The 26,217-nt window shown below is 36.8% G+C and overlaps 2 protein-coding genes across 6 annotated transcripts in view; one reads left to right on the forward strand and one right to left on the reverse strand.

The window, feature by feature from the left end:
* Positions 1 to 2,400, forward strand: part of LOC128015693 (integrin alpha-6) — a 37,107-nt gene extending 34,707 nt beyond the window's left edge. Inside the window, exons 23-26 of one of the 2 annotated variants that reach the window (XM_052599751.1) lie at positions 112 to 210; positions 354 to 479; positions 631 to 718; positions 1,298 to 1,436. In XM_052599751.1, coding sequence (XP_052455711.1) covers positions 112 to 210; positions 354 to 479; positions 631 to 693 — 288 coding nt within the window. In that variant the 3' untranslated portion in view covers positions 694 to 718; positions 1,298 to 1,436. Of the gene's footprint in view, positions 1 to 111; positions 211 to 353; positions 480 to 630; positions 719 to 1,297 lie in introns of both variants that reach the window. The other variant, XM_052599741.1, reaches the window with a different exon arrangement.
* A 571-nt stretch (positions 2,401 to 2,971) lies between these two features.
* Positions 2,972 to 24,128, reverse strand: LOC128015703 (neurabin-1-like). Of its 4 annotated transcripts, none has more exons than XM_052599763.1 (19): positions 23,782 to 24,128; positions 19,770 to 21,791; positions 14,803 to 14,935; positions 14,573 to 14,693; positions 14,333 to 14,437; positions 13,825 to 14,053; positions 13,589 to 13,729; positions 13,456 to 13,509; positions 13,144 to 13,373; positions 12,834 to 12,930; positions 12,305 to 12,440; positions 11,955 to 12,109; positions 9,823 to 10,150; positions 9,629 to 9,686; positions 7,908 to 7,979; positions 7,571 to 7,769; positions 5,773 to 5,886; positions 4,058 to 4,246; positions 2,972 to 3,964 (listed from the first exon to the last, which is right to left on the reverse strand). In XM_052599763.1, the coding sequence occupies exons 2-19, from the start codon at positions 21,630 to 21,632 to the stop codon at positions 3,794 to 3,796; spliced, it is 4,395 nt and encodes a 1,464-aa protein (XP_052455723.1). In that variant the 5' UTR covers positions 21,633 to 21,791; positions 23,782 to 24,128; the 3' UTR covers positions 2,972 to 3,793. The 4 variants fall into 4 exon arrangements, with proteins under 4 accessions (XP_052455723.1, XP_052455748.1, XP_052455731.1 ...); XM_052599788.1 differs by lacking the exon at positions 23,782 to 24,128 and adding an exon at positions 22,571 to 22,822; XM_052599771.1 differs by lacking the exon at positions 23,782 to 24,128 and adding an exon at positions 22,571 to 22,752 and having other exon boundaries at positions 9,823 to 10,051.
* Positions 24,129 to 26,217: the final 2,089 nt, after the last annotated feature.

Below are 26,217 nucleotides of genomic sequence, written 5' to 3' on the forward strand. Positions count from 1 at the left end.
TACAGAGAGATTGTAGGTTATAAAGTAGAACCTTCTCATATTAAATGATTTTCCTTTTCTTTATCATGAAAACTATATGTCTTTAAACTATTAATAAACTGTTTCTTACAGGACTATGCAAAATTGAACTATATTGACATTATTGTCAAGGCATCACTTGATTTCAAGACCTCAGCTACAAATATCCAGCTGAAAAATGAACCAGCACAGGTGAGGACATGATGTACCAGATGTAATTCTCCTTCCATGTTTTGATCAGTTTGTCTTCTGTATCAAACTGACTTTATATGCAGGGTTAAAAAGTTAGCTTGAGATGATAAGTGCATTTTGAAAGACAATTTGTCCGTTTACAGGTACGCGTTACAGTGTTTCCAGAACGCAGAGTTGCGCAGTATGGCGGTTTGCCCTGGTGGATCATACTCTTGGCCATTTTACTAGGACTCCTTTTGCTGGGCCTTTTGGTGTTCTTGCTTTGGAAGGTAATAACATATAACTGAACTCACAACCAGACCCAGCCAAGACTACCGATTCCTGTATATACCACCAACAAGGTGTGAAACAGATTTTCATCACTGTGTACTGTGTACCTGACTTTAAATATTTAAAACACAAACCTTTACCCCTTTTTAGTGTGGTTTTTTCGGCAAAAGTGGCAAAGAACCCGAAAAAGAGAAGCTGACTTCAGATGCGTAAAGAGAAACAGAGAACCTCTTTTAGGGTAAAATATCTCACAGATCGAGTTGACCTATGTGCTCAGAGCTATAGCATGAAGAGTTAGCCCATGCTAACCCACTTTATTTTGAAGCACATGTTGCCTGTCAGTGCTTAGATGGGGGGGTGATGGTGGCAGTTTCTACGGCTTTCATTGCTCAGACATAAGCAAAATGCAGAGGAATGCAAACTAATGATGTACAAAGTTGTTGTTGGAAAAGGGTTTATACATGTTTGCATTCACTCAGCTTTCAGGTGCATGTGACTGTGTATGACTGAACGTCTGAAGCTCTTTAAAGCCTCAAAATTGGGCTTGATTTAGGAACTTGCACTTTTCTCTGGCCTGCTTGGGATGTTTATCGGAGCATCTCTCGCTTTCAGCACATATGGTTCTTTATACAGCCCGATTCTTGCTTATATCTTGTTTAAAACATTGAATGTTTTGTTCTTTCCTCATGCTAGGCATGCTGAACACTGCAAGCAACACTACGTCTTTGTTTTTGCTCATTTTCCTGTATAAACGATGCTGTTTAGCATTGTTAGCATGAACTTGCGCTTATTGTCTTTTCTTTCTTTTTCTGAACAGTGTGGATTTTTCAAACGCTCCAAGTATGATGAAAGCATCCCCAGTTATAATGCTGTGCGGATAAAGATGGAAGAGAGGGGGAAAAAGCCGGGGAAAGAGGAAATGGATCCTCGGGAGAAGAAACAATGGATGACTTCTTGGAATGAGAATGAGAGCTACTCATAGCTAAATGCTAACCCGATTGAAAGCAAACAAAAGAATCCCTTCCAAAGGCCTTTGATGCTTACTTTTGCACACACTAACCCTTCTTAATGTTATTACTCCATCAAAATGTGTAAGGAAACATTTGAGCTTGATAGAGACTTTTTGAGATTGTATTAAAATGTGGTGTCTAGAAGACATACGATGAAGAAGGATAAAAAAAGGTTTTGTTTTATATTAACATATTCTTCCATGTTCCACCAATTTTCATATCACAGTTCACTTTTCATGCACACAGTGATGTACTGTATATACATTGAATGTATTTATTCTCAGCAGATGGTTCTGTTGTACAAAGGCCAAAGATTTTTAATCTCGATTGTATCTTGTTATCCAGCTAAAACTGCTTCGATTAATGTACATATGTGTATTTGGAAATTCCTTTTTTTCTGTTAGTTGCTCTATTGTTAAAACCAGTCAGGTACATTATTTACAAAGGTTTTTTTTCCACTGTACTTTACTAAAACTAGGACTGATTTTATTAAGAACTACTGTTTTATAAATAAATTTTGATATATTATTGGCTGCCACAATCTATTGTAAGATCAGCTTCTCTTAATTTTTGAAGGTCATTTGAAATTATCTTTGTATATGTGTGAAGTTGCTTTAATTATTTTTTTTTAAACGGCAATTTTGGCAATGCAAATGCTCAAATAATGAAAAGTATTAATTCTTACACTTTGTGTAAAGTGTCTTGTTGAAGTGATAATGTATGAATTTTAGGCACTTAAATTTACACTGAAGTAATGAAACTGTTTATTAGATGTTTTTTTTTTGTATTCATTTTCCAAATAAATATTTTTTTGCTGGGCCTAAAATGACATAAGAGGTACACATTTTTAAATTAAATTGTTTGGGGGTGTAAATCTGAATAATCTTAGAGTATACTTTTAAAGGCTGACGTGAGACATGTACAGATTTGACGACACACACTAAAAATGTAAATTGTAAACAAATTATTGGAGTCCGTTTTAAAGATACTATAGAATTTAAAATTTCACATGTAATGGAATTAATTGTGTGATAGTGAAATAATTTAATCTTTTTACATTATGTCATTACATTTAAAACAGTAACATACTTTGTCAAATTAATTTAGCTACAAGCATGCCTTCTTCGATGTTTGTAGGTTGAAAACCAGGAAATGCTTAAACTGAAAGCTTACTGGGATCCTACATCAACAGTACACCAATCTGCAAAAAATAAATTATCTTATAATATTAATAATAATAAGGCTATTTAGTTAATAAAGCATTTTCACACATCAATATGAAATCATATAAAATGTAGGTAGATCACTAAACTGAGAGTGATGCAAAATGTTGGATGCATCTTCTGAATCAATGCAAAATCAGTTTATCAGGTGTGCTTTGAAAGAATTTAATTTACAGTTCATGAAATTTCTTTGAATCTACATGTGTCATGATATACAAACAAATGTCCCACAATTAAACATAAATAAAGACAATTATATAATTGTAAAATATTTATTAATACACATGTAAAATCATCATCATTTGTCACATAGAAGACAATGAATTACTCTCCTCTCTGCAGTAAAACGTACATTACTATGAGTTATGTACAGTAGACTTAAAAAAAAAAGAATGATTCTTTCCAAAAAAAAAAAAAAGAAAAGAAGTCTAAGGTGGTGAAGTGCTCACTTAAAAGTGCACACTAGGGAGAGGGAGCCGAAGCTTACCTGATGTGCTCTATTAACCCTGGGAATGTGTGCGCATCACATGGGACATTCACACGTGGACTGACTTCTGGCTGAAGTGCAGAGTGTATTTAAGACTAAAGAACGAGATTAATCTCAGCATCTTTACCGACTGCTGGATATTTCACATCGGTGCCTTCTGGTGGACAGCTGTAAAATCGTTTTTAGTACCATGTGCAGCATCTTGTAACACTGAACACTCATAGTCTTCAAGCAAATCAGTTAAAGGCAATATAATATCCTTTCTGGACAGTTAGATTAAGTTCCTATTTTCTCAAAGTGCCATTATGCATATTGAATGCCAGTGTCATGGACAGGAATCAATTCTTTAACTCCTGGGTTGTGTCAAAAAGAGACACTAATAACACCCATATCAAAGTAATATGTGTTCTGTCAGGCTTTGCTGGCAGAAACACTCTGGTATTTTGACGTGTTCACCCATGTTGTTACTTTCTCAGCAGTCTACAAATCATCTGTGTGTGTGAGAGACAGTCTACTCCATTTCTATCAGCACAAATGATCGTTACTTGGGACGGAGAGCGTGCACATTTGCAGCCCTTGACGTTGTTTCTACCTCAGCAGGCCGACTCGTGGTTTGTTGGTCGGTCGCTTTTAATCTTGGCCTCTTTCTCTCTCCCCCGTTCTTTTTTTACTTGCTGCTTTTCAAGTTTTTCCTGAGCCTTCTTCATCTCTTTTATTCTCCTCTTAATAGTGGAGCGATCTCTTTGACTAGAAACACCAAGCTCCTGGAAGGCAACACATTTTCAGTGCACCATTATTTAAATCAATACTACAACCAAAAATTAATAACAATAAAAAACAACAACACACGGACCAACCTTAAGTTTACTGCTGTCCATGCACAAGAGATGTTGGCCATCCACACCTTTAGCTGTGAACTCTGTTATATACTGTTCCATATCCATGCCCATCAACCAGTGGCAGATCTGCTGATTGGTCCACTCGGAAAGTGGGCGGTTCTGCCACATGTACTGCTTTGCCGCTGGAAGAGGGCCATCATCAAGGGTCTGAAAACAAGAACATTTTATAATGTAGTTATGTCAGAAGTGGAAGGTGTGGAAGACTGCAATACACCACTCTCGCATGCGAAGAATGCTAACCCACATATGTCTGGCATATTTCACACAAAATCTGGAGCACACTTATGAAATCAGGTCAGAGGCAGAGGAACACATCAAGAAAGGAGGCAAGACTAAAACATGAAAGGAGATGTTCTAAATCATTTTGTAGTAGCTCATTTCAATAAAATATAGTGACCAGGGGCTGCTAAGCTCTAGAACAAAAAAAAAAAAAAGCACCATTGGGTTATAAACGTAAAATAATCTTCTTAAGTGTTCAACACATTAACATGCATTTAGCAGATGCTTTTCACCAGAGTGACTTATAATAGAGGAAAAATCCATTTGTCAATAACTTTTATTTTCATTTATTCTTTTAACTTTTCAGATTTTTGCCTTTTGAAGGATTTTGTTAAGGCAAAACACTGACAAAACAAAAATAGTTTTGTTGAGATTTACTTAGCACATTTATTTAATTTCATATATAGATTATTTAAAAAAAATAAAGAGGTGATAAAACTGGGTCTTTACCAGCCACTGTTTCTGTGGGGTGAGAATGTTGTCTCACACATAAAACTACAGTATTATATGGCTTCAGGAGGCTTGTGATATACTGTGCGAGTCATTAACTACTTTTATGAGACTTTTATGGTGCTTTTTTACCATTTTGGAGTTGAACATCTCATAAAATGCTTCCAAAAGAGCAGAGGACACTTCCTATTGTGTTCCCTGAAGAATATAAGTCATACAGGTTTGTTAGGATTGTTTTTTGTTTTTATTACAAACTATTCATTTAATATTGAGCCACTTACACACCCCAAAACAACTTGTGAAATGATGTTTCCTGTGGCAGCATCTTACCAACAGGGTGCAGGAAGGCTGTTGCAATCATTTGGGAAATTCTACACACCGTGCACATAAAAATGACACTGGAGAGCTGCCTCACTCACAACCACACCCATGTACTCCATACGGATAACAGAATTCACTGCGGAAAGATCCTAACCATAGACAGGAAGCACAGAATGAACAGTGTGGATGTTTTAAGAGGGGAGATACCTGCTCTCCTGTGCCTCACTATGCACAGATGGAAGAGCCTAAAAGTCCCATTTACTTGTGCCTGATGAAATTTCACAGGTGAAATCCAGTCATTTCAATAGAAATCCATACGACCGCGAGTTTCACATGAGGGCATAACACACAGACTTCGCTAGAGCTCAAGTTGGCACTGACCAACAGAAAGCTGTTTGGTTTGAAAATGACTTGCTGAAATTTTACAGAATGACATGCATGCTGAACTATCACCGCTTTCTCAAAGCTACTAGTATGATCTCATTCTTTCCATTCCTCCCTCATGACACACACATGCTTGCTCTCCACTTCAAAACACCTCACAAACCAAAAGTTCACATTCAGGGCTGATCAAATATATACATATGATGAATGCTAAACGTTAACCATCGACGGCCTCTCACCTCACAGGAGGAGAAGGTATGTGTGTGCGAACGCCCGAGGAGACGGGGCTCTTTGAGTAACCCTGCCAACACAACAGGGCTACCTGCGATCGAATCATCCGTCACAGACAAGCTCTGTAATAAGCAGTAGGACACAGGGACATAAACATATAAACATACACCAACAGACACATAAACAATTACTCACAAACAGTTTAAACAGATACAGCTTTAAAGGAGAATGCATGGAATGCTATTTAGCATGCACCTTTACAGCAGATAATGCTAATGGCTTAAGGGCCACTAGACCATTACAAGACCATTCAAAATAATGCCAACATAGAAATGCATTATGTATATTTAATGATATTAATATTGTAACAAAGTAAAAAGTAAAACAAATATTTTCCTTATTCTTTAAATACATGTTAAATGTACACATTAATTTTCAAAATGTTTTTAAAATAAAGCTTTTTTTTTTTTTTTTTTTTACAAATATCATATATATGAATGATTTAATAAATACATAATATGTTTTAGTTAAAAACATGTTTTTTATTAGAGAAATGAATGTCATATAATTGACTCAATTTCTAAATGACCCTAAACACATTTTATATACTGTATTTGTGGCTTAAATTGTGTGTTTTCTCTCTCTCTCTTGAATGATTGTTTGAATTAAATGTAGATAAATGGAGCGGTGGTAAGCGTTGATATCGCCTTCAGTGCCTCGGAAACTGTACCAGTGGAGAACAAATCCAGAAACCAAAACCAGTAGAAACACAAAACTACTTTGTATTACTTCTAAGAGCTGGCCATTTAGCACTATCACACAAAACAATGATCGTGCATTCCTACTGTATCAAGTGTAAGTGAAACGAATTAATATCTAAACCTGAATTAAATCAAGCTATTAAAGTGTTAAAGCTATCAAGAATGATCACTAACTAGTGTGCGTTCTTAGAAACAAACTACTTCTAGTAATTAAAGCACACACCATGAAAATGCTCCATTATGAAACAGGATTGAGTTTTATCAATGTGGGCAAAAGGGTTTATTGTGAAATAATGCATGGAGCATTTCATCTTTAAACAAAGCTAGGCCAAAAAACTAGTCAACTAGGGTTAGTAGCTAATGACTGTCCTCACACAAAAGATACATAAGCTGGAGATGCAACTGAATAATGTACCAAATCTAAGGAATGAGAGAGAAGAGACTGCCAGGAGAGGTTGGTCTGATTTAAAGAAGATTTCATAAAAACACATTGCGCATAAGCAAAATTACATACAGTAGGGTCCAATGTGATGGTCATGTTCTCCAGCACAATTCAAGAATGTTCCAATCGAAAAAAGAACATCTGACCTTTTATATGAAGGGGTTATAGTGACCTAATAGTCTTGAATCTTAAAAATATATACAATTTTTACATCGTATAGCTTGTATATAGCAGATTTCTAAAACTTTGTTTATTGCCAGCTTAAACATACATTTTGAATACCAGATAATCAGTATGCTTTCAGACTTTTGGGAAGTTACTGTCTTCTCAAAAACAAACTAGTACAGTACAGTACAGTCACTTCCTGTAAGAATCAAAGTCTGAACAAGATGAGATTGCTTGAATATTAACTTTAAATGACATGCAACAATGCAACCAACTGCAGCCTTGCAAAGTGCAAACTGAAATCATTTTAAATGGCTCAACCCCAATGAACTGATACAAAATGAATGCTTTAAATTGCTGACAACACAACATGTCAAGAAAAAAAAAAAAAAAAAAAACAGACAATAGATAAATAAAAAACACCTGGACCGTACACACCTTGTTTGCACGATCCTCTATGTATCCATCTGAAGGAATTCGGGGCAGACTGCTACTGGATGCAGAACGGCCTTTTTCTCGCTCTCTTTCCCTCTCCCTGTCCCCAAACCAGGAAAATGGCATACAGGAAGGGATGGAAGAGATGGAGTCAGAGGGGGAAACATTGCCGCTGGACTCATCCAGTAACTCTCCTGATCCCCTGAGTTTGGACAACAAAGAACCCTTGCTAATAAAGCTAATTGAGTAATGGAGATAAACTGATCTATATAGGAGAAGACCAACAGGTTTAAAGTGATTTTAAACTTCAGGTTGATATTAGGACATTTAATATTCACACCTGCTCCCTACAGATCCTCTTAGTGTGATGCTCTCCTGTTTTTTGCCTTTGCCTCCAGATCTGCGGATACCACTAAAGGACAACACAGAAGAAAGAGGAAAAATGGTTAAAAAATGGTTTTGGGCCTTGACTACTTGATTGAGGAAGAATAGTTTTCTGTTTGTCAAGATAAAATGTTATTTTCCTACTGGGCTGCTGAATGCTTGAATCTGATGAACATTCTAAGGTGTGCAATTATTTTCAGGTAAACGCACGGCTAAACTAGTTCCAGGCAGGTCTTGGCCCAACTACATGTCCACATCACTTAAAGCTGCAACTTTTGACGCTCTAGCGGTTAATAAACAGAATAAACAGAACAGAAGAACATCTTAGCCGGATCTACTTCTCTCTGTTTATGTCTATGAAGAATCACAAAAGTACTGGGTTACTCCACTGCGGTATCCCCGAAGCAATCTAAAATAATCCGAATACAAACACTTATTATAGGTGCACCCTAGTGATTCAGGACAAGCTAAAAACACGGTTTGGAAAATGGATTCATGGTGTACTCGCACAAACAAAGTTATGGACCGCAGCTCTGATTGGTTGTTTTTTACCCGGAGCGATGTATTTCTGCAAATGGCAATAGGACCACTGGGAGGAGCCAGAGGAGCTTGATTTTTTCACGGATTATCTATCTCATATTCTACTGTCAGGACATAATGACAGGTTTAACAAATATGTAAAAAATATATATTTTTACAAAAGTTACCTACTGCAGCTTTAACCTAATGATTTCAGTTATTTCAAAGGTCCTTTACAACTTACAACAGCAAAAGAACCAGAGCCCACAATGACACTGACAAGAAAATAAACAACAAAATAAAAATATCACATTGTTTCCATATTTTTGACACAAAATGTGTTAAATTATGAATGGAAAGTACTTCTTTCTTTCTTCCACTCTCTCTTCTTTATACACACACGCACGCACATACAGTACAGACACACACTCAGACTCACACAGAAACGTGTCGTCAACGATGCTCTAATGATTTTAATCAGTAAAATAGTTTAGCAATTTAAAAACTACGTGACATTTCTCACAATCGTGGAAATAACGATGCTGTTCTTGAAGAAGATAAACTTACAGTTTTGCTATTAGTAGAGACGCTGCTGCAGAACACTGTTGAGAGACGCGCAGATTCAGGTAATTCACTCACACTTAATCTCTCTCTTTCTCTGTAATAACTCTCTAATTGCATTACTATCAATGGCTTAAGCCTCCGTTACTAGGTCTAAAATGATGTTTTGGAATTAGCAACGGAAGCGCGGAAAGAGATATTCGTAAAATCCTACACAGAAGAATGTTTTAAGGACAAACACCAAACAAGTGTCTTGAAATAAAACATCAGACAATGTCTTGAGGTGTGGTAACCGTAGTATAAGTGGAATAATTGATTATCAGAAAATAATGCACGCCAGAAGTGTAATGGCCACTCTGCATCATCACCTTGTGTGTGCATTATATTCTAACAAATCAACATCCCATCTTCAATTATTCCTTACATTATAAATTCTGTATTGTATCACTTGGAGAACTATCTCTTTTACTGAAAAGTGGGACTTCCAGTTTTATGATTTGTCCCATAATTTTTTTTTTTCTACAGGTGTTCCATCTCCTCTCGTTGTTAATGTCTCTGATTTTGGCACACAAGAGGTAGTTGCTGGCCAGGCTATACCTGAAATCCGGGAATCGTCTTTTGGTCTTTCGCGTTGGTGAACCATCACTCTCTTCATCTGTAAAACAAAGGAGCAATTCAAAATAGTGTACATTTCCTCATAGTCCTTTGACTGATTCTGATGAGCCTGAGCAGGAAAACCAGTGGAAGGAGATACTGTACAAATAAAAAATACTTCAAGAAGTGAGTTGTACCTCTGCTCGCGCTGCTCTTGCTGCGCTCCTTGCCTTCGCTCCTCCTGTTTCTCAGGTTTAGGAACATACTAGAGGAGGACTGTGAGGAGGATGGGGACTGAGGAGTGGAGGAGTCTTTAGGTGGAGACAGGCTGGCATGTGTGCTGCTGCTTCCTTGGGGTGTTTGGCTCTGATTAAATACATCATCTCTGCCTTCACTTCTTGGTTCATGTGTATGGTCGTGTCCAAACTGTATAGATGGAACAGGTATGGGTAGGCTCTCGAGGTAAGACCTCCTTCTTTCACTGTTTGCTCTTTCCTGTTTGTTATCTTGTATGCACATAGATTCCTTTAAAATAAGATGGAATTAAACTAAGATTTCTTCAAACCAAATTGTTTGGCAAAACATACAGGATGGGGGTCAATATATTAAACAAACGCTGTGTGTGAATACAGTGAACACCCTGGAAGTTACAGAATAGCTAAAGTCACTTACAGAACCTTACATAAGTGTAGCACATTCAATCGTACACCCAGTGAAGTCACATCAATAAATACCCACAAGATCAGCAGAGTGAAAAATAAATATAACATTTGTTCCAATTTTTAAAGTGATAATATAGGGTTTACTCGACACACATAACTAAATTTTTCATATATAAGAGCTGTCAGACAATTAATCGCATCCAAAAGAAAATGTTTGCTTACAATTCTATTCGATTTACAATTAAATTAGATTCGATTCCATTATAACGATTCGATTCTGCATTCTTTAAATGCATTCACAGGATTATTTAAAGGCAGTGGCTATTTGTGTAAATAGCAATAGCATTTTTTTTTTTGAGATATGCTATGTACACCATGTTAAAATTATACTACTTATTGCAAAGAGTGGCAATTATCGGCACCTCGGTATTGTAGTACAATGTAAAAAAGTGTGCAATATTAACTTATTGAGTGTACATTTTTATTTTAATTCAAATTAATAAATGGATGACAACTTATTGGGACAATAAAGCCATCCCTTCACCTACCCTTACCCTACCTGGTACTTTATTTTCAACTTTTTGATTATATTCTTCATTTTCATTGAAAATAAACGCTTTTCTTATGTGATTTGAAACTTGAAAAGGGAGAAAAAACTTTGCCAAAAGGCGGATTCAAACCAAGGTCGATTGTGTAAAAATGAACGCACCACGTTTTACCATCTGTGCCACCTGAGCTAACAACTGTTGTTTGTCTTTTGTAGTGTTGACTAGCCGAATCACACATTAGTGGGTGTTAGTGTACATGTATATAGCTTCAGCCAACAAGGCGGCTATTTGCAATTAATGTAAAAAGACACTCTGATATTTAAATGCTCGATGCGATGCACGAACACTGTTCAGGGTCTCTATTAATTTGTGCTTGTAGCAATTTAATGTGTTTATATTTTGAAAGCACTGAATCACTATAGAAATCATGATTCATTCGATTCTAACATTTTCGATTTTAAATTGATTACTGTCTGAGATCAGCGATTCACTGTTCAAAAATAATGTTTCGAGATCAATGCATTGCATCGTCAGGGTTTGTTATCAATGAAACGAGTGAATCGTTACACCCCTATATTCATTCATATTGATGCCTTTATGGCCTACCCCAACTCCCTTTTATAATTTCTACTTTCATTAGTAGAAAATGTGCACATTTTGATGGAAACAAAAAGTTTGTTTGGGCCTGTACATATTTTCCGTCTGTAAAATAATACACTTTTTAAATAAAAATTATGCGTTATGTTTAACAGTAGGGGACAATCTAAAAATGTCAAACCTGTTACCATAATTATGTGTGGTACATAATTGAAAAATGTATGCATTAAAATGCATTAAATTCTTAAAAAAAAAAAAAAAACTTAATTTTTAATTTTTTTTATGACAAACCAAGCCAGATAAAATTAAAAAAATAAAAGATGAAAATAGGATAGACCACACGGTTCTTTTTCCCAAAACAAAATATCGGATGCATCAGCATTTCAAGATAATGTGAGACTTTCTGAGTGAGACTAAATGGCAAGAAAGACGCAGAGATTCTTCATGTACGCCTAAGTTTAGACTGAAGATGACCTGCAGTGAAACTCTGTGAGGTATTTAAATGTTTGTGGTTCAGCGCACCTGTGATTGGCTTGGTGTCTGTGGGCCTCTCGCTGACTCTCTGAGTTTATTTCGGGAAGGCCGCTTGCGCTGAGATCCCTGTGCTAGTTTAGCTTTGGCTCTGTAGACACTGCAGTCCAGGCGAGCCGTCTGAGGAACATCTCCCCAGTCTGCATCTGAGGACAGACAGACACACACCAACATCTCAAAACCAGAAGGAACTACTTTAACAGATTAGGCTGTTTATTTCTTTTCTGAACAAAATAATGATTAATAAAGGTGTTACAATAAACTAGAGTAAGATATTACAGCTAGTCCTATTTATTTGACCAGATTTGACAGAATAAATGATTGGCCGAGCTGTTCTCTACCAGAGTGAAGGTCATCTGTAGATAGTCCATTTCTTTCAGAGGAACCAGAGTTTGGACTGCTAGGTTGACTCTCTCCTATAGGACTGCAAGACTCTTCTGGCTGGTCTGATCCTGTTCGACCCTCCAGACAAGCTATCTGAGAAATGCAGAGAAGTATTATATGCATAAAGCGTCACAAGACTCCATCCTGTTATATATATTTCTATGATAACTAAATGTTATGCATTTGGCAGACGCTTTTATCCAAAGCAACTTTTTTTTCTTCAGATTACAGGTCTTGCTTTACCTGGGATTTGAACCCACAACCTTGGCATCAATACTAGGTTAAGCATGAGGTAGAAAAGGCTCTATATTTTTCTGCAATAATTTTTGCATGGATAACTTATATATGTTCAATTAATAATTATCTGTTTAATAGTTTAATCATTATGCACAAACCCTCACATAACACTCACAAGACCAGAAGGATATTCATATTGGAAATCTCATTTCAAAATGAGAAATGACCGTGAACAGGATGTAGTTTTACCTTATGCTGCAACTGCCTCACAGTGATCTTGTACTCGCTCTCCTTTTGCTCCAGTTTTCTCTTCAGCTCCGCCTCTTTCCTTGCACCTTCAGTCTCTCTAAAAGTCAAGAACAGACACACCGTTACCAAAACATGATAATAAATCTCTCATATTTTTTCTCATTTTTCTTGTGTCATGTATTTCTCTTTGGAGCATTAGGATTTCTAATAAATTCACCTATCACAAATCAGTACATTTCCAAGAAAGCCTGACCAAACTTCCCAGAAATATACTGCTATGACACACATACTGTAACATGCTCAAACACACCTCTGTTGATGCTCCTGTAGAAGCGTGATGGTCTTATTGTATTTGAGCTGCAGGGAATCATTTTGACTCTGGGCTTCATTCAAACGCTGATTGATGGTTTTACAGAGGGCCTGAGCATCAAGCCAGCATTTTTCCAACTTTTCAATGCGCTCCCTGCTCTCTTCCACACTCCTTTCAAGAGCTGCACCTCGAGTCTCCCAAGACTTGCGTTCAGCTTCTCTCACATGTAGCTTTGAAATGGCAAACACACAAAGAGTTAAATAACTCTGCAGGCACAAAGATACAATACATGCATTTTTAGAACCATCCTACCTTCTCTCTCATCTGATTGAGTTCTGTTACTGTGACGCTGTGTTTTATCTGCAGCTATAACAGAAAATTCAAGTGAGAAAAAAGCATTTCACAATGATGAACGCAGTACAGTATGTGTAAATTCACATTATACCTCTTTGAATTTTTGTTCTAGTTCAGCAGGATCAATATCTTCCATTAGATCAATGCCTTGGCTGCACAGTTGTGAAACCACTTCTTGTGCCAAATCATTTGATGCATCCTCCGCCCCCTGCTTCCTTTCACCCCCCTCTTTCTGTATCAGTCATAATATGGGCCCAACAAAGATTAGTGACTCATTTATTCAATATTATTTAAGCTTATCTTTATATGTTCTTTATATGTTTACACCTGTTGCACAACACTCTTATCAGTCAGTGGTTCAATTTCCAGTTGATCGTGATATTGGTCATGGATTTGCGAAATCTGTTTGTCATCCTGCAGCTGATGGTTTTGGGGCTGGTGGTGGTCTTCATCTTTTGGCTCCTGGTTTTCAGGGCTTGTCACATCTTGTAGAGTCTCGATGATCAGACGGGCCACTTCACTCTCCACACCAGGTTTCTCCCGGCCAATGAGAAACCTGCATTGGAGGGCATAAAATTCCTTCACGCAGTTCTAGGACTATGACCTATGCCGGTATTATACTGACTATGAGATTAGATTTGCCCTGGTGAATCATTACCAGATATTTCTTTCTTAATAGGTGATGCATGTTCATTGTTCATAACAGTGAGTTCAAGGCATAATGGAGCGAGCTCACAACTTGTTCCTGGTGAGGCCTGAAGCCACAACCTTAGTAGACTTTAACTATAACTTCACACAGGTTACTTTATGTTTAGCTTGTTGTGTTGATACTCACTTTACCAGACCTTTGGTGTTCTTCAGTGTGGTAGCAGCAAAGAGTTGAGCGACACCAACCAGACTGATTCCATCTACTTCCACAATCTGATCATTTACCCGAATTCTGTTAAGACAAACCACCAATGCTTGTGTTACACAGAACCATCAGCATCTGTTGCATCTGTTACTCACATTGTTTGCTATCACACAGAGCAGGCTTTACTGATTTCACAAGTCAAAGTCAGAGACAAGTTTTTACCGTCCATCCCGGTGAGCTGCACCTCCCTCGGTGATGGTCTTCACAAATATCCCCAGTTTCTCCAGTCCTTGATCTGCCCCAACTCCCATACCAATTATACTGATTCCCAGGCCATCGTTTCCTACACATCAAAACAGGCGGCTCAAATACAGATCTTCTACAGTTAATTGGCTTTCTCAGGAATTTGAAACCAGGGGAAACACATTTTGTGATAAAGGTTTAAAAGAAACCTTTTTGAATGTCTATAGGTAAAAAATCCATCTTTTCCACCCTCTTTTCCAGCTCGTACTCAGCAGATGCAGACACAGGGTCCACATCATCATTCCTTCGATCATAATCTTCATCAGAGAAGGTAAAGTACACCTGCAGGAGAGCAAATACACCAAATAACACACCAACACATTGATTTCACAATTAATGCTGATGTAAAATCATGTTCTGATGAGATAAGACAAAAATTAGTCATTCAGACTTATTCATGTCTTCCTGTCTGTGACTGCTTACATTTACATGTTAATACCGACTCAGTATTTGGCAACTTGATTCATCCTGATGAATAATGATTCAGGCATTCAAGCTTCAAAACATACAGGTTGTCTATATGACTTCCTCACTGACTTCCAAGTCTTCTGAAGAGATACAATTGACCTATCGGTAAGCCCCACCCCCTTAGTTACTGTTGCTCCCCTGGACAAACAAACAGTGCTGATCTTATTCTCACAATGACTGCTGTTGGTTTGGATTTAGGAAATGTAATAAACTAAATTATATTGCCCATCCTCCCAGGATACCTGTTATCAGTGTTACAAGTACCACAGGCACATAATTTTTCCATTCTCATTGCATAAACACCATCAAACTGATGAAAGTTTCAGATCTTCCAATGTCTCTGTATGGCGCTGAAACCTACTGATGTCCCACTTCAACAACTGATACTTGACAGCCAAAACGGATTATTCATTCATTAAGCTTAACTTGAGAAATTGGTCTGACTAATCTGTGCACAAATCATTCAGACCAGTTTTGTGAACCAGCCAATTCACTAAAATGATCTTATTCTAGTGTGATTAGCTGACATATCAGACACAGATACTTCTCTCAAAAACATGTCAAGAAGAGTAATTAAAGAAAGTCCAGGGAAGTTCTTTCAGGGAATAATGAATAAAATCTTGGGCTGTTCCACTCATTAAGCAAGAACACTTGGAATACAGCACAACAGTCATATGGACTAATTTTATGATATTTTCATGGAGCTTTTGCATCCCTTTTACAATCTTGAAAGTTTCAGTTCCCATTCGTTGTAATCACAAGAAACAAAAAAAAGTGACCGATACAATTCTTAATTTCACTCATGCTACAGATAATGCTACAACAGTACACAAATTCATTTTTCATTATTAAAAAAAGTGGTTATGTATTTTAAGTTTCACAGACAAAGTCCATAGTCAACAAACATGAAGCACTTAGAGGTCCCTTTCAAAGCAGTTTTATATTGGTTGGTCAAAATGGTAAATGTGTATGTTCAAAGTTCAACAAACTTGAATCTGATGAAAAATGTTCCTCTGTCTTTTTATTTACCATTTTACTTATGCTTCCTCTACCCATACTTTCCCTTAATCTTTCCTTCTCTACTACAATCCCTTTTTTTTGCTTCCTTTCATTCATTCGCTCCCTGCTTTCTTTTGTCTAGCGACTCTAGTTGTCATGGAGTAAACGTGCACCTCAGTACAATGTCCTTTTCTTCCCAAACATGCTCAAGCACAGTGTCTCTTTCTATCTCCCCCTCCCTCTCTCACTCCTTTAAGCGGTGGCATTTTAGCAAGAACACAGGACTATTTCTTCCTGGACTGAGAGAGTCTGTCAGTGAACTATGACTTACAATAAGGAAAAAACAACAGATGTCACAGCGTTGAGGTCCAGCGTCAAACCTGAATACCACAGCTTAAATAATGATCGAGAAATTAAGTCATACAGGTTTGGAATGCCACGAAGGTAATTAAATGTCAGAATGTAATTTTTTGAGGTGATAAACCCCCAAGAGAAAAGAAGAGAGAGAAAAAAAAAAACAAAGTTATGAGCTAATATTCAAAGCCCATTGTCTCCTCAAAGTTCAAAAGATGTCCAACACATACATCTGTTGAAAGGAAATCCTCTTTCACAACCTATATGAGGTATCTCACTTCCTGCTGATCCTATATATGGGAAACAGGAAGAGTAAACACAAGGGCTCCATAAATACAGAAACAGGCACATCCTCAAAATGTAGGAACGCTACCATATGTTTACAAAGGGAGATCCAAGCTTCCTGATTTAGAGAGAAAATACATCATAGTGTAAGACAAATGTTAATAACCACCCGCTCATCCCACCTCTATAAATACACAGCAAACAAACTGACACTGACCTACTCTACATGCTCAAGGAGGACACACCAAGAAGGAAGGGATGTTGAGGAGACTGACACATTGAACACTGAGCTATGGTAATCTGAAATGTTACTGATTTGCTATGTGTTCTGACCCAGACTATAAATCCATGGTGTCTTCCGTCTACCAGGCTCTGAAAAAATACATGACCTGGTTTCCAAACTTAGGAGATCTTTTAAGGGTGCTGAGGACAACTGCAAGGTCCACAGGGAATGAAACACCCTTACACACAATCATACAGCCTCTAGTGACTGGTTATGGCCAAAGTGGTGGACTTTTGCCAACTACTGTAACACACTTAATATGTCCTTCTTTATTTCCTCTAATCAATTGTTTAGTATATTATATAATATAATAATTATAATAATCTGATTAATATGCAAAGTCTTGAGCTTCCACAGCATTGAATTGGTACAGACCAATGATTAGATTCATTCATATCCAATCACACAGACCTTTCATTCGCTTAACAGGATCCTTTTAAAACACTCCACATTCTAGAGGTCCCAAAGTCAGACACATGAATGACAGCACAAAGCACTTTCTGTTTGATGCAACCCAGTGCCTGATCTCAGACAGATGAAGTCAGATCAAAGGGTTTTGTGTTTTCCTTTGATCTGTTATATGACTAAAATTTGAAAAACTGTACTGTAGTCTCCTGTAGCCAAAGACATGTAACATGATCAATTATAGTATGTTTTGTATTTATGTACTGGCTGGGGCATATTTATGTTAAATAATTAACAAATGCACAATGTATACACACACACACACACACATATGTATGCATGTGTGTCTGTGTACACAAAAATGTATGTCCAAAAGTAATAATTATAAAAAAAAAAGAAAAATCACAGACATATACAAATACTATTGTTGATATCTGGTTTACTTGCTATCAAGCACCTAAAATAAACTCTTAGGTACGAAAACCTACTGAATGAATGAATGAATGAATGAATGAATGAATGAATGAAGTATTTATAAAGTATATTCAGATACTAATGTATGCTCTAAGCACTTTACAGTAGGATAGAGTCTCTCCTCAGCCACCACCAGTGTGCAGGATCCACCTGGATGGTGTGACGGCAGCCTGCTCAGCATATAACAGCTATTGGTGGAGAGAAAAAAATTATGGAGCTAATTCAACTGCCAAGACTGATAAGAGCCAATGAGTCAATATAGCAAAACACCAGAGTTACACACATACTCTTTACAAGAAGTATTTTAACGACCACACCTACTTACAGTATTGCATCACTATACAGGGGTGCTAGGACCCACACAGCCCAGAGGGCAAGTATAAACCATTATGTTTAACCAGAGGCTTAAACATATTTAGCTATAGCTTGATACAGATGAATCACTCAAATCATAAGGTTAGCAGAGCGGTAAGTTATACAGTAGGCCAGTTCTCAAGAAATTTGCAAGTTTCTTTTACTGAATATTTTCAGGTAAAAGCATGATACTCACATACTCTGCCATCCAGGTACTGACCAAACTCAACCCTGCTTAGCTTTAGTGAGCAACCATTCTTCGCCTACACGGTGATACGGCCTATTCGCTGCTATTTTTACTCATTCAATGCATAAATTCATTTAACTTTAATAGAGTTTTAAAAAAAAGAAGACTTATCTTACGTTATTTTAGTTTTCAAGAAAATGTCTGTTGATTTTCAAATGAGTCAGTATTTGTACTGGAAAACAAGACAACAAATTAAAAACTGATATGGCAGAGATTTTATACTACTAACCTGATGAACTTTGGCAAATCCAGTGTTTAGCTAATAAAAGCATTCATTGTATCATCCTTGGTAAATGGTTTAGAAGCCAGCCAATCAGACTGTCAATTTTCGTGTAGTGATTGAGTGCAGTGTGCTTCTGGTATCAATGGAGTATGAGTGTTCTATGAGTCTGCGCTCAATATTACTATTTAGTTAACAATGCTAACAAATCAAATTGACCAAACTGTCATTTCTATACACAGATTTAGTGAGGAAACATGTTGTGATCCCTTTAACATAAATGTTCTATTTCAGAAAATCTTGTTTATCTGTTACATTAAGTTTCAAATTATGAGGCTCATATCAGCTGAGACCAGAGGTAAAGCCCTAAGATAGGGAACTAAATCACACATTTCTCTGTAAAAAAAAAAAAAAAAAAAAAAAAAACCTGTCAGAACATGAAACATAGGAAATGACATGCCTGAAGTGATACAAGCTCAGACAGCACCTTTGTTGAGAGCTGTTATCTTAAATATTCTGGGTAGAAGGTGTTTTACACTATACCAGGAACCCTGACGAAGTCATAAGGATCAATAAAGCAGTGAAACAAGTCTCAGACAAGTATACTATTTCCCTCTTACTAAAAGTAAAGTTTGTTTGTGTTTTGGGGCTAAACAAATACAGGACACAGGTGACAAATATCTTAAAGCAAGTAGGATCTTGTCATATAAACGTGAATAATAGCTGCAATAGTACCACCATAAACATGCTTCATGAGAGTAGGAGCTAAGCTGCTGACCGAATTGAGCCATGAGCATCTGCTAAAGGTGCAAACACAGATTTGGGTAACAGCTGGCAGGCTAATTCCTTCAGGCACTAAAGAAAACATTCTGAACCATTTCAGAGGGACCAACAAATAAATGCTAAAGGTGAATAAAAAATAAGTTAAAGTACTAAATATAAATAAAAATAAAAATAAATAAATATATATAAAAAACGCTAAAGGTGAATAAAAAATAAATCAGAAATCAGATTGAGTGCAAAATACCTTGATTGGTGCAGTAGAGAACTTGATCTTTCTCTTTGGAGTGAGATCTTCCTCATCAGAGAGTCCTGGGAGTTCTTCAAATTCCTGGAATTCCTCCTTCACTTGACATTCCAAATCGGTCCTGTTGTCCTTGTCATCCACAAAGGCAGCATTCTCAATTCCACAAATTAAAGATCTTTTCCCCATCGATCCCTGATCATCTTGATGTTGACTGTCTTTTCCTGTTAAGACATCTTCCATCTCTTGGTCATCGTCATCCTCTTCAACAGCTTCCTCTACTCCCTCATCCTCTCCTTCTCTCTGTTCATCCTGCAGTTCCTTATCTTTAACATTGGTAGCTTTCAGCTGTCTAACAGTCTCCAGTACTGCCTCCTCTACAGTTTGGTCTGTCTTTAGTTCTCCTTCCTCATTGTCTTTTATCCCCTCTTCCTCGTCTTCCTTCTCCATTATGTCCTTCTCAAGAAACCTTCCCTCCCTTCTATGGTCTTCCTCTTTTCCAGTCTGTGCAGATTCCTCATATGTCATCCATCCCTCGTTATGTTCTCTAATACTCCGTTTTGATTCCTTCCCAAGGAATGTTAATTGGAGCTCCTCGCTGTTGGTCAACACCATCTCAGAATTGTGATTCTGGGATTGGTTCTCCTTTCCAGACTCTTCAAAAACATCATCCTCAACATGTTCCTCCTCATTGCCTTCACTTTCAGAAGATCCGGTTTTCACAACCACCAGCTCGGCTCTGACAGTGGACAAACCAGGAACTTTCTCAATGTTCTTGTCTTCATCTCGCTGCTCTTGAAATGCAGGATCTTCTGCTACAGATGCATGACTAGTGGTACTCCTTACAGACAAGTTTTGGATCTTTTCGCTTGTATACAGAAGAGTGGGTTCTGATGAGACTGTATCTTCTGAGGACTTAATATGTTCTTCAACTGTGGAACTAGCATTATGTAATGTCTTCTCCATGCAGATTACATTCAAAGGGGTACTGTGTGAATCTGAACCATTTAACTTGGGCAAACAAGTTTCAGTAGGAGAATCAGCCCATAGGGAATACGAGGTGGGGGAACTACAGCTGTCTGGTGATGAAGGGGTATCCGAATGGCTGCTAGCAGCGGAGGGGGACTGGGAATGACTAAAGGGACTATGGGATTCCGTGGAAGGAGCAGCTGACAGCGATTCACTATCACTGTCCAACATAAAACTCTCCAGACGTCTGGATATTGGCCCGGCATTCATTGACATGCTGAAGTTATGTGATGGTGTCTCACTTTCACGTTTCCCTTTTTCCTTGTCCTCACTTTCTTTTGCCTGTTTCTCTATCTTTTTAAGTTTATAATTTCTCTCTCCAGTAACTGAAACTTTCCTCTCTTTTCTCTCCACTAACTGAGGCCAGATAACTTTAGGAGAGCTAGATCTCTCCGTTGGAGACTGTTCTTTAAGGCCGCTCTCAAAAAGCTTCCTGGTCATTGAGAACTTCTCAGCCAGTGCTGCCTTGTCAATGGAAACATCCTCTGTTTTCCGGGCCTCAAAGGAGGCTGAATCTAGACTGGTAATACTACTTGGGCTGGACCTGTAAGGGGTAGAATCCAGTGGAAATTTGGGTGACATGGGTTTGCTGATATTGAGACTGTCCAGATTCTGTTTTCCATCCATATGCAAGAATATATTTTTTATTTTGCTCACTTTGTTGCCTGACGGTCTGCCTCGGGTGTCGCTGCCTCCGTTGGAGAAGGGTGAAGTCGAGCTGATTGATGCACTCCCATCAAATGAGCATTTGATGGAATGGAAGTCTGATTTATAGGCATTCCTGTGAGGGGATGCACTTCTCAGTGTCCGTTCACTTTTGTTTTCACTTTTAATCATGATCACAGATTAAAAGAACAGATTTCTCAGTAAGTAAAATAGATCAAACTGGGACTATAAAAGTAGCGTATATCCAGGTGCATGGTACGTCTTCATTTACACTGGCTGAGATAGATACAGATGGTGCTGAGTGACTGACGGAGTGCCAACCGCTCTTACCTACAGCAAAGAGAAATTAACACAACTATTTATCACATATTTAACACTCATTTGCGATGTAAATGTACACACAAACACTTGTTACATTGAATTGTGAAAATGCCTATACTGAATAATATACCATTCTTAATAACCTAATAAAATATTTTTCTTTTATTTTAAAATGTACTGATAGCACAGATGGACAAACAAACACCACCAGGGTAAACGTAAAACCACACTAATATTAACATTAGCTAAATAAAATGAAATATAACAAAAACACACTTTTTTATATACGTTTTTTTTTTATATAATACAAACAAATGTAAGTTAATGGTTCATGCAAGGAATTTTAATAATTCCCTTTACCTTAAATTATCAAGACGATTCATACCTTTAACTGAAAGCATAACTTTAACAAATATCTTACAGAAAAGTGTAAATATCCTAAAATTGTTCATACAGCTTACTTCCTTTCTGTTTACTTTTTAAACACATTAAAAGTGAGTAGCCTACATATTATATGCATCTTTTAAAGCATTAATAATTGCCTTACCGTTAACCACTGTAACCAATCTGTAACATTACAGTCCTAAATTACTTTTTAAAAGTACATTATATTTTTTTAAGGTAGCAGGTGCTCTTACAACCCTCTTTTTGACAACTGATCTTTTCCCATTGACTGCTGTAGCCGACTTCAATGCTACTGAAGTCTGACTTGTTGAAGTGTGTGTAAGCAAGTTTATCTTTCCATTTTCGAAAACAACACGACCGCATAAAAACGAGTTTAAACCTACCTGAACTTCATTCATTGCGATTTACGCAAGAACTGAGAAACCAGGACCAAACAATCACAAGCTTATTACACTATTCGTCTTCATTCATTTCTCCGAAGTCTACATGTCTTTCTCCTTGAATGTAACCAGCTCAACCCCAAATGCGCGCTCCCTCCTTCAGCGTCATACCCGCTGCTACTTTCCAGTGCTCGCAAGTAAGGCACGCGCGCGCACGGAGGAGCAGAGAGAAAAAAACAATTATTGGACAACCGTGGTTAAGTCAGTAATCGAGTCCGTAAAGTAAAAGCTAAATCCAGATAATGGCTAGGGTCTAATGTAGCCTATTACAGACATCACGTATTTGAATAATAACAGAAATACATTTCCCAAATCATGTGATTCGTATGTATGAAAGACACATTGACTGTAGCCTAATCATATGATCCCCAAAGCTTTCTTAAGTCAATAAAAATGTTTTACAACATTTTAATAATTTGAAGGTAGAGTCTAAAAACTGGATCTGAAATATTAACTAACTAATTAAAAAAAAAAATAGAAATAAATAATTTTGGGAAATCAAAACGGATCATCCATGCAATTAAATATCATCCATGCACCAGCATTTTGGGCCACATAGATGCCATATTTGAGAAGAGAAAGGAGAAAAATGCAAAAACACTGTTCACTACTGACAATGTAAACTGCCAATATAAACCATTTTGCTGTAGACAATTTGTTTCCTCCTGTTTGTCTTGGTGTGGACTGTGTGACCATATAAAGCCTCTAACAGATGTCATTTTGTAGCTACATACTGAAAGTAGATTATTTCTGCTGAGCTGCTGTTCAGAGTGACAATCAAGCGGCTGAAGCATGCAGTCCCATTTAAAACTGATTGACTGATGTATAATAATAATAAATAAATAAAAAAACATTCCAGCAACTGCAGTGTATACTTGTGTTTATTGCTAAGCAATATAAATCTGAATGTAATGCTCTCTGTAATTGTGCAGGTCTGAATAGTTTACAGTGTTATGCCATGTCCCTCTGAAACAGCAAACACCCGCTGATCTGAGAAATTGGCAGTTTTTTTTTTTTTTAATTAGATGTCTCAGGTTCATTCTTAGAGATCTCTTTTGCTTTCCCACTTATAATCAGTATCAATGAGAAAAGTGTCTTACACTAACCCCACAGTACACAGTACACAATGTACACAATGGTATAGGAACACTTACCATTTCATTGATATTTCTTTCCAATGGGAAAAAAAAAAAAATGATTTAGATGTAAATCCAGAGTTGATGAATGAAGCAGGTGTCTGTAGCCTGTGTCTCTCAGCTGCTAGTCCTGATTCGCTGTCATGACCTATGCTTTGTTTCTGTTTGTGGATAGTTGTGATATGACGCATCATTGTCGAAGTCCTTTTTCCTCGGCTTGGGTTTGTTACGTGGCCTGAATTTGGTGCTGTTTTCCCCAGGTGGCCTCAGGACCTAGATTTATAAAAATATCTCCCAATCATTGAGGCGGCAAGGATGAGAGAATGAAAGAGAGATTCGAGAAAATTAGCTGGAAGTGGAATGCAATACAGTTCACACATTTGCATAGAAATTATTAACTGTTGCATGTGTGTTGATGACAAAAGTCCATGTCTGAAGCAATTGAGAGATGATAAAAAAAAAAAGATAAAACTCATGAACAGAGTATAAAGCCAGAGTGATTCAGATTAATTCAGGAAGACAATAAAAAATAAAATAAAAAAACACACAGGCACTTATTAAAAAATACATTTGTTCTTTTTTATTTTTTTCTACCGTGAATTGTTGCTTATTGGACTTGCGAGCATATGTCAATGGCTGTAACAGTTTCTCTGACCTCATTATGAATATAAATAAACTCTGATCTTGGACTGAAATTTCAACAGGAATTTTTTTATAAACCATCCCAGTCGAACACTAGGCTTTATCTCTACATAGAAAACCGGCCCACATAATGAAATAGCAAAATATTTATTGAAAATATTATTTGCAATAGATATGTTATGGGGGTGTTTGATAATGATTTATCATTTAAAATTAACCGTGGAATCTCACGTTTTTATATACTCTCAGCTCCATGGATCCAATAGATATGAATTTATACAGTGATCTGAGGGGTGAAGGCACTACAGAGACACAGATGGTGATCTATTTAACTCAAAGTTTTGGCCTGCTATACTTTGTTCATAATTAATCATGCACATAACACTGAAAACAATGAAAACTCCTACTTAAACCTAAATGTTAACCTTTAATTTACAAATATTCTTTGTTTAAAACTGCATATACCAGTATAACAATTATAGCACAACTACAGCAATATAAGTTTGTTCATAACTGCAATAGTATACAAATAGTTTTTTTTTTTAAATGATCATAATTGCAACAATATTCCAATTAAAAAAATAGTCCATAAATTAAAATTCAATCACATCTGCACCAACACACAAATTCAGCTTGTTCATAACTGCAACAGTATAAAAATCATCATAACTGCAACGACACCATAAAAGGAACTGTCAAAATTGCAAAAATATAGCAGTTTGGTAAACAAATATAACAATTAATAATTCAATTGTCCTTCAAACTGAACCACCTGTGGACAGATTAATTCATTTGACAAAAGACGAGGCATGAAAAACCAAATCATTAAAGTATGAAAGCAAACTATCAGCAAGTATTTTAAGTCAGTCTGACACTATACCCAAAATTTCTACGAGACACTGTTGGAAGATCTGACGCTCAAAGTTTTTACTCCACACATTCATTGTCTGCAATTAATCACTGAAATAACCTTTGGACTGACTGCCAATTACTTTCTTGAAGTAATCTTCTTTACTTTCGGGGTTCATCTTACAATAATAATAAAAAAAATCCTTAGACTGTAACATATGCTGTGAGTAAATAAAAAATAAAAGCAGAATAATAAGAATATGCACAGGGCATGCTTGTGGCAGATGACATTTACCTTATAGATCGAGTTGGTGACTCTCAAACATATTGGTTTTGGAATGCACCATTCCATCAATAAGCTTTCAGAGTGCCAAGAGAGACACTTAGAATGGTATCCTAAAACCCATGTTATGTTGAGATGCACGCAAAGTCTTTGCACACTTTCTAAAACCCACACTGGAGTAAGTTCCCATGTGTCAATTTTAAAGGCAGTTTTCTCAATATATTTTGATTTTTTTGCACCCTCAAATTCCAGATTTTCAAATAGATGCATCGCGGTCAAATATTGTCCGATCTTAACAAACCATACATCAATGGAAAGTTTATTCATATAGATGGTGTATAAATCTCAATAATAATAATAATAAAAAAAAGCCTTATTATTCGTTTTGTGGTCCAGTGTCACATCTGCAATTTGTTTAAAAAAAGATAATTCTCATTCAATAAATATTGTAATAGTTTATGATCATTATATTTTATGATGTATGTTATCATTGTCTATAATATTTCAGATTTATGATTGATTTTCATTTTTTAAGATTGAAAGTCTGGAGAACTGTCAAAATTAAACAATAAATTATATTCTTAGTTGAGCCAAAAATGAAAATTCTGTCCTTATTTACTCCAAACCTAACAATCAACTGTTTGGTTACAAACATTTTCATACTCAGCAGGAGAAAGAAG

Source organism: Carassius gibelio, chromosome A1 (assembly GCF_023724105.1).
Source record: "Carassius gibelio isolate Cgi1373 ecotype wild population from Czech Republic chromosome A1, carGib1.2-hapl.c, whole genome shotgun sequence".
NCBI lineage: Eukaryota > Metazoa > Chordata > Actinopteri > Cypriniformes > Cyprinidae > Carassius > Carassius gibelio.

What these genes read in the sequence shown, in the direction of transcription:
- LOC128015703 (XM_052599763.1), bottom strand. Translation starts at nt 21,632, where the DNA reads ATGATTAAAAGTGAAAACAAAAGTGAACGGACACTGAGAAGTGCATCC. An exon ending in TCAATCAGATGAGAGAGAAG is followed by an intron (nt 13,374 to 13,455) that starts GTAGGATGGTTC and finishes GCCATTTCAAAG; the next exon opens with CTACATGTGAGAGAAGCTGA. An exon ending in AGACACCAAGCCAATCACAG is followed by an intron (nt 10,151 to 11,954) that starts GTGCGCTGAACC and finishes CTTATTTTAAAG; the next exon opens with GAATCTATGTGCATACAAGA.